Source organism: Squalius cephalus (genome assembly GCF_949319135.1).
Source record: "Squalius cephalus genome assembly, chromosome: 17".
NCBI lineage: Eukaryota > Metazoa > Chordata > Actinopteri > Cypriniformes > Leuciscidae > Squalius > Squalius cephalus.
Genome location: NC_137138.1, coordinates 11,624,612 through 11,640,224, shown reverse-complemented (window position 1 = coordinate 11,640,224; position 15,613 = coordinate 11,624,612). Strand labels below are relative to the sequence as shown.

General features: G+C 34.2%; 3 protein-coding genes across 6 annotated transcripts; all 3 read left to right on the top strand.

Moving 5' to 3' along the window:
- Window positions 1–1,677: 1,677 nt before the first annotated feature.
- On the top strand, window positions 1,678–6,304 carry pus1 (pseudouridine synthase 1). 2 transcript variants are annotated; one of them, XM_079898460.1, is made up of 6 exons: window positions 1,678–1,936; window positions 2,067–2,234; window positions 2,688–2,825; window positions 4,351–4,453; window positions 4,846–5,531; window positions 5,809–6,304. In XM_079898460.1, the coding sequence occupies exons 1-6, from the start codon at window positions 1,871–1,873 to the stop codon at window positions 5,839–5,841; spliced, it is 1,194 nt and encodes a 397-aa protein (XP_079754586.1). In that variant the 5' UTR covers window positions 1,678–1,870; the 3' UTR covers window positions 5,842–6,304. The 2 variants fall into 2 exon arrangements, with proteins under 2 accessions (XP_079754586.1, XP_079754587.1); XM_079898461.1 differs by having other exon boundaries at window positions 1,697–1,936; window positions 2,017–2,234; window positions 5,809–5,970.
- A 247-nt stretch (window positions 6,305–6,551) lies between these two features.
- noc4l (nucleolar complex associated 4 homolog) lies at window positions 6,552–11,726 on the top strand. Its single transcript, XM_079898670.1, has 15 exons — window positions 6,552–6,731; window positions 6,842–6,962; window positions 7,099–7,205; window positions 7,573–7,680; window positions 7,771–7,920; window positions 8,027–8,129; window positions 9,064–9,098; window positions 9,181–9,231; window positions 9,327–9,438; window positions 9,771–9,831; window positions 9,924–10,034; window positions 10,150–10,313; window positions 11,028–11,110; window positions 11,256–11,369; window positions 11,499–11,726. The coding sequence occupies exons 1-15, from the start codon at window positions 6,591–6,593 to the stop codon at window positions 11,613–11,615; spliced, it is 1,578 nt and encodes a 525-aa protein (XP_079754796.1). The 5' UTR covers window positions 6,552–6,590; the 3' UTR covers window positions 11,616–11,726.
- Window positions 11,727–12,627: 901 nt separating this feature from the next.
- phpt1 (phosphohistidine phosphatase 1) lies at window positions 12,628–15,563 on the top strand. 3 transcript variants are annotated; one of them, XR_013818833.1, is made up of 4 exons: window positions 12,628–12,880; window positions 13,624–13,751; window positions 13,837–14,518; window positions 15,051–15,563. XR_013818833.1 is itself a non-coding variant. In XM_079847361.1 (3 exons), exons 1-3 carry the CDS (start codon window positions 12,661–12,663, stop codon window positions 13,927–13,929), a joined length of 441 nt encoding a protein of 146 aa, XP_079703487.1. In that variant the 5' UTR covers window positions 12,647–12,660; the 3' UTR covers window positions 13,930–14,712. The 3 variants fall into 3 exon arrangements, 1 of the variants encoding a protein (XP_079703487.1); XR_013818834.1 differs by having other exon boundaries at window positions 12,647–12,880; window positions 13,837–14,428; window positions 15,140–15,563; XM_079847361.1 differs by lacking the exon at window positions 15,051–15,563 and having other exon boundaries at window positions 12,647–12,880; window positions 13,837–14,712.
- The last annotated feature ends 50 nt before the right edge of the window (window positions 15,564–15,613 follow it).

Below are 15,613 nucleotides of genomic sequence, written 5' to 3'. Positions count from 1 at the left end.
GTGTGTGAATGTATTTGTGTTTAAATGTCGTACTAGTTAGAAAAAAACTGAAGTGCGTCGTCATGATAGTGAGACATAAGCTATTGTTTCTGTTTCGAGTTCCAGGGTTCCAGGGTTCGAGGCCAGTTGCCATCATAGTAACGTTTTTTTTTTCTTTTTTTTTTTTTCTTTAATAAATACCACTTAAATTTAAATTTTTACAGCTTTGTTAAAAGACAAATAGCTTTTTTTATTTTCTGTCTTAAAAATTTGAGGATTATGCTGCATTAAGGTGTTTTCACCATGCAGTGTATGTGTGTTGTGCTTTTAAAACCGCATTAAATAAACACGTTTAATCCATCAAATGTTAATCGCCGCCTACATGGACATTGAATGTATCGTGACTTTTTAAATCACTATGTACAGCATGAAGTGTTTTTCGGGGAGGTCGTCTCTGATTTAAGAGTCACTTTGTCATTGAACTGCACACACTAAATCTTGCAATATGTGAGCTCACCAGTTCTGCATCACTACACTGTTGTCTTCTCCAGTAATTAATAACGTACATCTGTTTTACCTTGGTCTCTCGGTATCATGTGTAAATATGGATTGTAAATTATCACTTTAAACTTGTACATTTAGCGATCGCATGGAGATTTGCTTTCCGTCTCCCTCTCCCCACCAAAGATATGAACGTTCCCAATTGTGACTCTTGATAAACATTTACAGTTTTTTTGTTCTGTAAAAAGACCTGTACACACTCTTTCATGTCAAATGTAAGATGTAACTCTTTGCTTTAAACAGTACAGCACCAATAAAAGAGGAAAACTGAAAGAAATATTGCCTTTTTTTGGTTGTAAGTTGAACTGAAAACGGTCCTATTTATCCCTGGGAGGTGGGAGTGTTGAATGTTTTCTGGGATTCTGCATAATATACAATTATATATTAATTTATATATTTTTTTATTTTTAAAGTATGTATTAAATTGCATACATTTTAATTAAACTATTACATAAATATTAAATATAATATTAGATTTTAAATGTATTATTTTATTTATTAAATTAAACTTTATACATTTAAGTTTATTTATTTAAGATTTTCAGTTATATTTATCTTTAATTTATGTATTAAATTGCACACATTTTGATTAAACGATTACATAAATATTAAGTATAAATTCGATTTTTAATTTATCTTATTTATTAAATGTAATTTTATACATTTAAAACTATGCATTTAAGAATTTTACAGTTATATTTTAATTTATGCATTAAATTACACACATTTTAATTAAACTATTACCCAAATATTAAATATAATTTAAAAAAATGATGTATGATTTTATTTATTAAATTAAGTTTTATACATTTAAAAGTTTATGTATTTAACAATTTTACACTTATATTTTATTTTATATTTATTTTTAATTTATGTACTTAAATATAAATACAAATAAGATTTTACATGTATTATTTATAAGATAAGATTTTACATGTATTGATTAATTTAGTTATTTAATTAAATTGTAAACATTTTAATCAAACTATAAATATTAACTATAAATGTGTTCAGTGTAATTGAATATACATATATGATTACCTAAATACACTTGAGGGAAATTGTAAAACATGGCTCCCCTCTTGGCAACTTTTTTTGAAAACATGGCAACCCAATTTAGTTCACGCGATATTCGGCGAGATGTGAAAGTTCAGCCACTCCACGTGGGTGTATTCATCATGGTACAGGGGAAGTACATAAGTTGTTGCAGTGAAGATAGATGATACTGCTGTCAGAAGTAATTTGTCTAGATCAATAGCATTTATTGCAAATCATGCCGATTTTGCACAAAAGATAATTGCGAGATCCTCACTGGAGAGTTTGTAATGACATGCTGAGGTCCTGTCGGATCATTCATATTTTATCACGTCATTTATCCCATTTCTCAAAATCAAAGGTACGTTTCTTAATGCGTTCTGCTGTAAAGTAATTGATGAATGTTCTTTTAGTGTTACCGTAAACTGAAATGCTCTTCAGGGTGGCCAGGTCCAATAATAAAATCCCGTGTATTTTGCATGTCCTGCAAGATGACTGAGGATTCAGTCAAAGCTTTGAAAAGACCAGCAGATGATACTCTCGTTGAGACTGAACATGAGGACAAGAAGCTTAAAACAGACCAAGATGAGAAGAAATACCCCAAGAAAAAAGTGGCCCTGCTGATGGCATATTCAGGCAAAGGCTATTATGGGATGCAGGTGAGTTATGATATTGCAGCACAGTGATTTATATATCGCTGTCAGTGTGGGGTGTTACTCTAAAAACAAGTCATTTATTACGAGCTACTAATTATATCTTCAACAGAGTGATTAAATCACTGTACTAAATACTCTCTCTAAATCCCATATCAACCTCGACTAGTTAAACAATACAAGGATGGATGAAACTGCTTTTTCAATTCATTCAAATAAATAATATAAAACCGCATAGTTGTTCTTGAACTTAATGGAGAAGTTACATTAAAAACAAACATTTTTACATACATTAGTCGTAAAATGTTAAATCCACCATAGTTTTAGAATTGTTCTGTAGTCTATACAGTATTTAATGCAATTAAATCACAAGTAACTAATGTAATTACTTTGTTATGAGTTACACACAACACTGATTGCTGTGTTGCCAGAGTATTCATATTTATCCTGTTCATCCAGAGAAATGCAAAGAACTCTCAGTTCCGAACCATTGAGGATGAGCTGGTCACCGCTCTTGTCAGAGCAGGATGTATTCCAGAGGGCCATGGAGATGACATGAAGAAGATGTCTTTCCAGCGGTGTGCGCGAACGGATAAGGTGGACACTTTAACCTGCTGCATTTTATTAGTAGTGTTATTATAGTTATTGCTAAAAAACATAAAAACATTTCCGTTACTTGAAATCAAATAAATGTTAACTGACATTAAAAATGAACAAAAACTATAAAACTGATTTGATACCTTTTGAAGATTATTTTTACGTAATCAACAAAAATAAAAATGCACTATAATTAACATCATAATAAAAATGAAGTAAAATAAAATAATACTATATATAATAAATAAATCTTTTATATACACTCACCTAAAGGATTATTAGGAACACCTGTTCAATTTCTCATTAATGCAATTATCTAATCAACCAATCACATGGCAGTTGCTTCAATGCATTATTTAGGGGTGTGGTCCTGGTCAAGACAATCTCCTGAACTCCAAACTGAATGTCAGAATGGGAAAGAAAGGTGATTTAAGCAATTTTGAGCGTGGCATGGTTGTTGGTGCCAGACGGGCCGGTCTGAGTATTTCACAATCTGCTCAGTTACTGGGATTTTCACGCACAACCATTTCTAGGGTTTACAAAGAATGGTGTGAAAAGGGAAAAACATCCAGTATACGGCAGTCCTGTGGGCGAAAATGCCTTGTTGATGAGAATGGGCCGACTGATTCAAGCTGATAGAAGAGCAACTTTGACTGAAATAACCACTCGTTACAACCGAGGTATGCAGCAAAGCATTTGTGAAGCCACAACACGCACAACCTTGAGGCGGATGGGCTACAACAGCAGAAGACCCCACCGGGTACCACTCATCTCCACTACAAATAGGAAAAAGAGGCTACAATTTGCACGAGCTCACCAAAATTGGACAGTTGAAGACTGGAAAAATGTTGCCTGGTTTGATGAGTCTCGATTTCTGTTGAGACATTCAGATGGTAGAGTCAGAATTTGGCGTAAACAGAATGAGAACATGGATCCATCATGCCTTGTTACCACTGTGCAGGCTGGTGGTGGTGGTGTAATGGTGTGGGGGATGTTTTCTTGGCACACTTTAGGCCCCTTAGTGCCAATTGGGCATCGTTTAAATGCCACGGCCTACCTGAGCATTGTTTCTGACCATGTCCATCCCTTTATGACCACCATGTACCCATCCTCTGATGGCTACTTCCAGCAGGATAATGCACCATGTCACAAAGCTCGAATCATTTCAAATTGGTTTCTTGAACATGACAATGAGTTCACTGTACTAAAATGGCCCCCACAGTCACCAGATCTCAACCCAATAGAGCATCTTTGGGATGTGGTGGAACGGGAGCTTCGTGCCCTGGATGTGCATCCCACAAATCTCCATCAACTGCAAGATGCTATCCTATCAATATGGGCCAACATTTCTAAAGAATGCTTTCAGCACCTTGTTGAATCAATGCCACGTAGAATTAAGGCAGTTCTGAAGGCGAAAGGGGGTCAAACACAGTATTAGTATGGTGTTCCTAATAATCCTTTAGGTGAGTGTATATATGTTATTATTTTAAGTATAATTGCTGATTTCTTCTCATTGCATTGACAGGGTGTTTCTGCGGCGGGTCAGGTCGTGTCTCTGAAGGTGTGGATGATTGAGAACATCCTGGATAAAATCAACGCTCATCTGCCATCTCACATAAGAATTTTAGGTCTAACCTAAAGGTTTCTTTACATACAGTATTTCCTAGAAATCTGTATTATTTTAGGATAATTTATATACTACTATTATTGCATTTATATATTAATAATATTGTGCTCTTTTATTTTTATATTTTCAGTTTTAATTTTAATTTTGCTTTAGTCAATGTGCTTTTGTCATTTTATTAGTTTATATTTCTATTTAGGTTTAATATGTTTTTATCTTAGTTTTAGACATTTTAGTACTTATTTTATTTCTAATTTTCAATAATATTCTAATATTTATATTTGATTTGATTTGAGCTTTATTTTCAATAAATGAAAACCATTTTTAATAGTTGTAGTTTTAGTTAACAATATCAATACTGATGTGCATCACATTTACTTCTTCTCAAATTTGCAGGATACAAGAGAGTCACGGGCGGCTTCAATTCCAAAAACAACTGCGATGCCAGAACATATTCCTACATGCTCCCTACTGTGTCTTTCTCCCCGAAGGACTATAACCAGGAGGACACGTCATTCCGTGTGAGTTCAGAGACCCTTCAGAAGGTCAACCATTTGTGTGGCCTGTACAAAGGCACCCACAACTTCCACAGTTTCACTTCGCAAAAAGGTCCTCGGGACCCCAGCGCCAAGCGCTACATCACCCACATGTCCTGCGGAGAGCCCTTTGTGAGACAGGGAGCTGAGTTTGCTGTCATCACAGTAAGAGGCCAGAGCTTCATGATGCACCAGATCCGGAAGATGATCGGCCTTGTGATCGCTGTAGTTAAAGGATATGTGGATGAAGGGGTGATCGAGAGGAGCTGGGGAGAGGAGAAAGTTGACATTCCCAAGGCTCCTGGGCTGGGGTTAGTGCTGGAGAGAGTGCACTTTGACCGCTACAACAAACGCTTCGGAGGAGATGGCATCCATGAGACACTGGAGTGGACTGAGGAAGAAGAAGCCGTCGCTGCTTTTAAGGACAAGCACATTTATCCGAGCATCGTGGAGACTGAGCTCCTGGAGAAGTCCATGGTGAACTGGATGGCTACGCTATATATCCACGATTTTGAAGCCACGGCCACAGGAAACCAAGAGAACAAAGTGGGTATTGTTGAGCTGGTGTGTAATTGTTGTAAAATACAATCTCCTTTTTTCACCTAATGAATTTTCACATGTCTTATTGTTTGACTTTCTGAAGTCAGGGTAAAGTATTTCCAATTTTGGATAATTATCCAATATTTGAAATACTTTAACCTGATTCTATTTTCCTCATAGTTGGGGCAGCTGGCGAGGAAGTGTTGCTCTGTCTCTACTTTTCTCTGAGATCATTGAAAATGATTATGGATTATAACCACTTTGTTTTTGTTTTGTTTTTCAGGATGATGACGAAGATGGAAATGCATCTGACTGAATCACTGAGACGAAGACATTCTTTTTGTTAAATCTTTTATTTTGGTTTTTACTTGTGTTCTAACATTCAGTTCCAAAGTTTGCGCTGTAATGATAATTCTGAAATAAAACATTTTTTTTTTAAGGCTTGAAGTTTTTGTTTGTTGAACGTTGTTAAACAGTTTTAATGTGTATTTGCAATAAAAAAATACAGTTCAGTTATTATTAGACCTTCTGTATTATTAGTAGATTGTAAAGGTTTGTGAATTAGAAACATGTGATGCCTGACCACGTGTTTTCCTCTAGGGGGCGAATGGTGTCAGCCGAATCCTCCATTGAGTCACATTCAAATATCAAGGCTTTTTTTCCTTTGCTGAAGGATTTTGTTAATTAGAACGTGCCATCTTTTACATTTAATTACATTCAAGAATTGGCCCTTGACAGACTACTGAATAACAGACAATTAAATAAAATTCCTTACTCTGTACGCATCACAAACCATTATGATTGGTCCAGCCTGGTGGGCGCAATGAAAAGTATTTGGTGTCACGTGACAAATACTACTTGCATACTGTTTTCGACAACACCTTAATAGGCATTTAAACTGAGTGAGTGAAAAGTTCAAATGAATGTATAATTATTTGGAATTGAACGTTCGTAAATAATCGCTGTTGTACCAGTTTATTCCTTTTTCATGGTAACACCAGCTGACCACTAGGGGCGACCTCACCCTTTGACAGGAACACGACAACACTTACTAGAGCAACAATCATGGCGCCGTCCAGGGACAGCAACGTGAACGAAGAAAGCAGACAGGTTTCATATAAGAAAGATATAAATACTAAAACAGATCGTATAATTCAAAACAGGAAACATGCTAACGACATATTCGACGTCATTGAATATTTACAGGTATATTATTCTTATTTCATAGTGGAGTCTCTTGAATTCGACATGTTATGTTCAGTTCTATAAATTAATTGTGTTAATCAATAAACACCCATTTTTTTCCCCACTTGCAGTCCGAAAAGGAAAAGGAAATCATTTTCGCCACTAATGCGTGCAGTAAGATTTTCTGCGAGTTGTTAGACAGAGGAGATCTCTATGTTGGTGAGCTGCCGAAAGAAGAGGACCTCATGCATGGTAAGTTAAACTAACGTTACTATTCGTGATTTACCTCACAGGGGCAAAGTGAACGGACATCTGACTATCCAGTGTATTTCTATGTAGTTCACCAAGAGGAAATCTTGTGTGTGTGCTTGGTTGGGTCTCTTTCCAGGTGATCTCAGTGCTGAAGAGAAGTACCATATATTTATGAGACACCGCTACAACAGTTGTGTGGAACTTCTTCTGGAAAATATAGGCCATGAAGTTTTCCAAGTGAAGGTGAGTGAGTTCATTCAAGTTGCATGATGATTTAGTTTTTATAAACTTGGTCTTTGAATCAAGTTTTCATGTGCACATACTACAGTAAATTGGATTAGAAACAAATGTGTAATACAAATGTCTATGAGATATGCAATAACTAACACACTAGTGTTATTTTAGTAATATTTTAAATTAGCTTTAATTTTTTTTTGTTTTAGTTATATTAGTATTTTAACCTTTAACTTTATGTATTCTGTTCAAGTTTGTCATTTTTATATTATTTGAGCCAAATTTAATTTACCGTAAACAATTTTTAATGGTTTTAGTTAACTATTGCAACACTGTAACAGTGTGATATTGATTTCCATTATTTTCATATTTTCAGGAGACGTCCCTCTGTGCCCTGATGAAGTTTGTTGCAGCGGAAGGCAAACGCCCTCTCCAGAATTTGGACTGGTGTGAACACTACAACTTTCCCAGGGAGCTCATACTGGTCAGTTTAATTTATAACAACAGCTGATATTGATGTGTGTTGCTCACTGACTCCGTATGGGCATAAAGTGTCTCGCTCTCATGCTCACAGGCCCTGGTGAAGCATCTTCTCTCGGAGAAAGAGGAGATGTCACTGCTCATTTCCAGGTTTCAAGAGTTTATGGAGAAGGATGATGTGCGCTACTACGTCATGAGTTCAGTACGAGACAACATAACCAGAGTTATGGGCAGAAACAAAAGGGTGAGTGTGGTTTAGATAACATAGCCATTTTTATTTCTATAATGTTTGCATATTTATTTGTTCATCAGTTAAACAGGCTTATTTTATAATTGTATCTGTTTTTTAGGATGTGATTCCTGTATATCAGAATAATGTGTTTACACTCCTCTCAACCATCAACATACCCAGCCAAGCATCAGAAATGACTAATTTCCTTGTCAAACAAGAGAGTAAGTTGGTTTTGTTAATGTTTATAACAATTAAGATTTTTTTTAAGTTTTTGTAAGAAGTCTCTTATTCTCTGAGGCTGCATTTATTTGATGAGAAATACAGTTAAAACAGGAATATTGTGTATATTATTACAATTTAAAATAACTCAATTTTAAAATAAGATTTATTCCTGTGATGTCATTGTCACATGATCCTTCAGAAATCATTCTAATATGCTGATTTGTTGATCAAGAAACATTTCCTTTTATTGTCAATTGTGAAAACAGTTGTACTGATTCATGTTTTTGTGGAATAGACTACCATTCATAAGTTTGGGGTACAATCTTTTTTTTAAATAATAATAATAAATACTTTTATTCAGCAAGGACACATTCATTGATTCAAGTGAGAGTCAAGATATGTATAATGTTGCAAAAGATTCTATATCAAATAAATGCTGTTTATTTGAACTTTCTATTCATCAAAGAATCCTGAAAAAAATGTATCACAGTTTCCACAAAAATATTAAGCAGAGAACTGTTTTCAACATTTTCTAACCCACAATAAGAACCATTATTAATAATTGATTGCCAATAATAACTGATAATGAATGAGCAGCAAATCAGCATATTAGTATGATTTCTGATGGATCATGTGACACTGAAGACTGGAGTAATGATGCTGAAAATTCAGCTTTGTCTTCACAGGAATAAATTACACATTAAAATATATTAAAATAGAAAACAGTTATTTTAAAATGTAGTAGTATTTCACAAAAAAAAGTTTTTGCTGTATTTTTTAATCAAATCAATTTAGCCGTGGTGAGCATAAGAGACTTCTTTCAAAAACATTAAAAATTTTAATTATTCCAATCTTTTGACCACCAATGTACACTGTATTGTACCTACAAAAATGGTGTCCCTTATAAATACAATTTTTCTATGATTTTATAAGAAAAACATGAGGATTGGAAAGCAGCCAGATTAAAGGTAAACAAACAAATTTCTGCATGTATATTTATTCTGTCCAAAGTTCATTCTGGCATTATAAATATCTTCATTTTTCCTACAGGAGCATAAACGAGCTTTTGAGCAAATGTGGTTGGTGTTTCTCAAGTACAAGGTAAAACAACCCTATTTCTATGCATTCTCATTACATACTCCATGTGTTTAAAGACCTTTCCTGAGGTCTTTTGACTGTGTTGTGGGTTCCCATAGTTACCTAGCAGCATGTACAAGAAGATCCTGGTCATCCTTCATGAATCTATACTGCCACAGATGGGTGATCCCACAATGATGATTGACTTCCTGAGCGCCGCCTATGAGATTGGTGAGTTCAGGGTTCACCAGGGGATCAATGCTTTACTTCACTTTATTTTTGCTGAGATGGCATTTACATCCATTTTCATTCATTAAAACATGTGTTTGATTTCTTCTTGATGGCCAGTATGTTTTTATTCCTTCCTTTAGTGTTAATTGTTTTGTTTGTTTTTGTTCGCATTGCTTGTATAGTGTAACAGGCCCAATAACTCGTAGCTGAAAAGTGAATAATTATTGGACTATTTTGAATATATTTGCATATTCTTAATTGATTGTAATTAATTGCTTTTTATCACATTTATCTGTTTTTGTAATACACTAATCTGTCTGTGTTTGACTCAGGTGGAGCGATCAGTTTGTTGGCTCTGAATGGCTTGTTTGTCCTCATCCATGAACATAATTTGTAAGGATTCAACCATTTCAAAAGGCAGTTCTCTGATCTATATCCACACCTTCATGTTTTTTTTAAAAGCCATATCTGTTTTTGTTGTGTAGGGATTACCCAGATTTTTATAAAAAGCTGTACAATCTGCTGGATCCCTCTATCTTTCATGTCAAGTACAGGGCACGTTTTTTCCACCTGGCAAACATTTTCCTGTCTTCAACGTAAGTTTAATCTTAATACTTTTATTTTGACTAAAGATCGATATAAGCAGTTTATCAGTGTCATGTTTTGATCTTGAATATAGTTGTAACCCGTATGTTCTGACCCCTCTGACAGACATCTGCCAGTCTACCTGGTGGCAGCGTTTGTGAAGCGTCTCGCTTGTCTGTCTCTCACAGCGCCACCTACAGCTCTCCTCATACTTCTGCCATTCATCTGTAATCTCATTCGCCGACACCCGTCATGCAAAGTTCTCATCCACAAACCCAGTGCTGCAGAAGGTATCTCACTGATAGAATCTTCATATATATATATATATATATATATATATATATATATCTTTTTTTTATGATTTTATTTGTATTATTTACTGTATATTTACTTTATTTCATTTTATACTGTGTATATTTATATTTACTTATGTAGATTTGTATTTGTATGTTGTTTGTTGTTTACACATTTTGTTTATTTAAATTATAAAAGTATTTTATAAACATTTATTTGTGTAAAATATATACATATTTTGTATGTTGTTATATATATATATATATATATATATATATATATATATATATATATATATATATATATATTAGTACAACATACAAAATATACAATATAAACAATATATATATACTTGTGTACATTATTTTGTTAATTTTTTGTGTATTTTGTTTTATTACATTATTTTAAATTATTATAAATTAAAAAATTTTATTACAAATAAATAAATATGAATTGTATTTATTGTTTTTTTATTATTTTTTCATATTAGTATTTTTTTATATATATATATATATATATATATATAATATATATATATATATATATATATATACATTTTGTTTAAATTATATAAATGTATTTTATTTATCAATTTAATTATTTATTTTTATTTATTTATTTAACCAATCCTCTTCATTTTAACCAAAATTTAAAAGGTGGTATATTTTTCTGTATAATAAATAATTGTTCTTGTCAATGCTTTTAATCAGAGCCTTGCGATGACCCATATGTGATGGAAGAGAAAGATCCGACTCAGTGTCATGCTCTGGAGAGCAGCCTGTGGGAGATCAAGGTAAGACCACAAGACGACTATTCATATGGCTACTTGTTTGGAGCTGTCCTTTTTGATTGACATTGACAGGCTCACCATCCACAAACTCAATTAACCTTTTAATATCTAAAAAGAAATCCATTAAAAAAGGCGAATCTTTTTTTAGACATTACAGAAGCATTACCATCCAGATGTGGCCAAGGCCGCCATGATGATCAATGAGCCTCTTTCTGAACAAGAGGATGACATCAGTGTGCTGCTAGAGCTCTCTACTTTTGAGGTAATTAGCAACATTTTATCCATAAACTACTAGAACATGATTTGTGGATACTGATAGTGATGTTTGCCCTGTGTTGTAAGTGTGTAATTGCTCAACTAATCATTACGCCCTCCACATTTTGAATGGCAGCTAATGGAGCGAGAACTCAAGGCTGACAGGAAGACGATACCGCTGGAGTTTGACTCGGCCACAGAGCTCCTGAAGAGCTCCAGAGAGGTGCTTGGAGTGCACTTTTCTCTAGAGTAGACACTTATTTGCAGATTCTCTGTCCTTCTATGTGCTTTTCAAAATCTATTTTATGTTTGTGCATCAACTATGGTAGTGCTTTCCCCAGTCTGAAGAAATAAACATTTGTACAAATAAGCACGTGTTGAATGTTTTGTGGGCTTTAGTGAGTATTGCACAACAGTAAAATAACAGTACACTTAAAGAGTGCTTGGTTAATTATGTAAGTTTCACAATTTATAGATTAAACCATTAACCCTTGCAGATTTCTTTCATTGTAACTATACTTGTCACAACCAAAATAGCATAGTACAATTTGTTACTACATAAAAAAAAACAATAAGTCTAAGAAGCCCCTTAGTTTCATAGTAAAATCATATCAAGATAATACTGTGGAACTTCAGTATGGTAAATAATTTGAAATCTTTGTTATTTTATTTGATGGGCTAGTTCTTCCATTTCATGTATATAGTTGTTTTATCGCAGTGGTGGCTAATACTATGTTACCACAGTTTTAATCTAGGGACGGTAACTGTAATGTTAATTTCTATGGTGATTTTTCTTTTCTTTTTTGTTCACGACTATAGTTTTCTTTCTCTCTACATAAAAAGCAGGCATTATCATTGTTATTAAGAACATCCAAAATAAACTCAAACAGCATACATTGAAAGACAATAAATAATAAATGTACATAAAAAATGAAATACTAACAAATAATGAATAAAAGCAAATTATAACAAATTAAATTAAACTTAAGGGGTTTAAACAATGTAGAGTACAGTAATTTATAGTTTTAAAGCACTCCTTTTCCTAAGTTGCTTTAAGGAATGAAATAATTTTGAAATGCTGCAAAAGTCGGAGTAAATCTACATATGTGTAAATAAAACTTAACTATAATTAAAATATTGCACAGAAATTCTACTTCGTTTTTTGCATAAAAACACCAAAGGTAACTTCAGAGGCAGGGAAGCCTTCTGTGTTCATTTTTGTATTTTTTCTCCAACCCGGTAGGTGTCGCTAATATGAATACATTAATTCAAGTTCACCAAAAACACAACAGTGGTAAATGAAACGCTTTTTTGTTGCTGTAGTTTTAAACTTAGCTGTTGTGTTAGGGTTTTTCAGTGCCGCTTTTGCAATAATGTCCGCCGAACGTCTCGCTAAAATCCCAGAGGCTGATTTAGATCCCAATGGCGTCTTCAAATACGTCCTCATACGGGTTCACAGCAAAGATGATGATTCATATGTTGATATTGTGAGAGGATACGCATGGGCCGAGTATCATGGTAAGGATACATTCAGATGTTTGAATGAATGACAGGAGAGACAGGTGGAAGAGTGTGCACGTTTATTAACAACACGTGCAATAGGTTTTAGATATGTCAGAAAATACATTTTAAAATAGTATTAAGGCTGAATAACAGACAATGACAATTATTTTGGCTTTAAGTTTAGTGGGAATATCGAATCGCTTAGTCTTAGTGAGCTTTATGCCTCTTTTTTAAAGAAATTTAAGATAAAATTTAGAGTAAAATAATATGTGCTATTGACTTACATTGCTGCAGTTTTAGAATAGAATAGTAATGTTTCTTAAACGAAACGAGTCAGTGTTTTGAACGAATTTTCTAAGCTCACGAATCGTTCTAGTTCACTTGCAGAAATGGCCAATCAAAGAATATTTTTAGTGAACTGATTAAAAACTTTGCATAAAATTAAATTTAACTCCTTTTTACGTCTATTTGCATACAAAGGTTGTGATTTGGCCTTTTCTGTCTTACATGTATTTAACTATTTTTCCTCTGTATATAGGTTTACAACTTCTCTGGCTGTCATGTTACACAACAACAAAAAAATGATATATTAGCAAATACAATGAAGCACTTGAGTTACTATAAATACAAAATAGTTCATTACCGTATCATTTTAGACATGTTACAGTTTTTAGGAACTTTCACTGCACATTTGATAGGAGGACAAAAGTTTATTTGTGTCTTGCTACAAAACCTTCATAAGGTTGTATCTCCTTAAGCTGATATCTATGACCGTGTGGCTGGAGAACTGGAGAAAAGTGGAGGATTGGATTGTGAGTGTCTCGGAGGTGGAAGAATCAAACACGACAAAGACGCAAAGAAGATCCACGTCTACGGTTATTCCATGGTATGCATGATCTTCCTGTGTTTAATGTTATACGCCTTAAAGGAAATGATCCAATAATCAGTTCTTCCTTTTTTTTTTTTTTCAGGGATTTGGGAAAGCAAACCATTCTGTTTCCACAGAGAAGATAAAAACCCATTACCCAGACTACGAGGTGACCTGGGCAGATGAAGGGTACTGAGTGGGTCGCATGGGATCTATGACAGCTCAGTAGGAGTACTCAATATTCTAGAACTGCTGATGTGCCAAGGCTGAGAAAGAACAGAACTCTCTAGAATGTTTCTGATTTGGATGGGTGTGTGGATAAAACGCTTACTCCATTATTTTTGATTGGTTTTTAGCTTCATGTGTAGAATAACACATGGCAACAGAGAGAGAAGAATGCACTTATGTTTATGGTCATTGGTCTTTATAATGGCAAATATAGGAAATGATGAAATAAAGCACAGAACAGGTTAGAGGGAAAGGTTAAGTACTTCATTCAAGCCATAAAAAGTTATATAGTGCAACAGTGACATCCTGAAACGATAATAAAGTGCTCTTACAAATTCCCAATACTGCTTTTTTTGTCATGTATTTAAGTTGGAAAACTGTTGGGATACAACCAATTAGTATGGGTATTAGTAACATATAAAATGAATCTTAAAGGGATAGTTCACCCAAAAATGAAAATTCTGTCAGTAATTACTCACCCTCATGTTGTTCCAACCCCGTAAGACATTCGTTCATCTTCGGAACACAAATTAAGATATTTTTGATTAAATCTGAGAGTTGTCTCACTCCTCCATAGGCTTCTAAGGGACTGAAACTTGCTGGCCCAGAAAATGTATTACAGACATTGTTAATATAGTCCAAGTGACTCCAGTGGCTCAATCTTAAGTTTATAAAACGACGAGAATACTTTTTGTGCGCAAAAACAAACAAAAATAACGACTTTATTCCACTTTTCATTTCCTTCTCTCTGGGCCTCGAGTCTTTTCACGTAGTGTTTAAGCGTAGCGTGTCTGTGTTGTACGTCACCACGTAGGCTCACTATTGGCCGACGCTGGTCATGTGTGATACGTGGTGACGTACAACACAGACGCGCTACGCTTAAACACTACGTGAAAAGACCCGAGGCCCAGAGAGAAGGAAATGAAAAGTGGAATAAAGTCGTTATTTTTGTTTGTTTTTGCGCACAAAAAGTATTCTCGTCGCTTTATAAACTTAAGATTGAGCCACTGGAGTCACTTGGACTATATTAACGATGTCTTTAATACATTTTCTGGGCCAGCAAGTTATAGTGTCCATAAGCCTGTGGAGGAGTGATCCAGCTCTCAGATTTAATCAAAAATATCTTAATTTGTGTTCCGAAGATGAACGAAGGTCTTACGGGGTTGGCACAACATGAGGGTGAGTAATTACTGACAGAATTTTCATTTTTGGGTGAACTAACCCTTTAATGATTTCTAAAGCGACATGGACCCTCAAACCTGATCCAGAGGTTGTAAACCTTGCCTGATAAACTTGATGATCCACCTCACATCCGTTTTGTCAGCAATTTTATTAGAAGATGCCATTATAATATGCAATGACTTTCTTGACTAGGAATATTATGACATAATGACATCCTGAGAATGTTTAACATTCTGAATTTACAACATTAAAAAAAAAACAGTATCAAGTCAGCACTTTCTTTTTTTATTTAATTTCAGGCCTGATGAATATGAATCAAAATCTTCTTGTATCAGTTCCATTTAAATGAATTGTTTAGTGCAAATGAACAGAAGTGGATTGCACAACAACATTGAATAAATTCATTTATTTTTGCCTCTAGTTCTGAATATGCTGCCTCTTTTATTGCATTTATTTTATGTCTCGTTTCT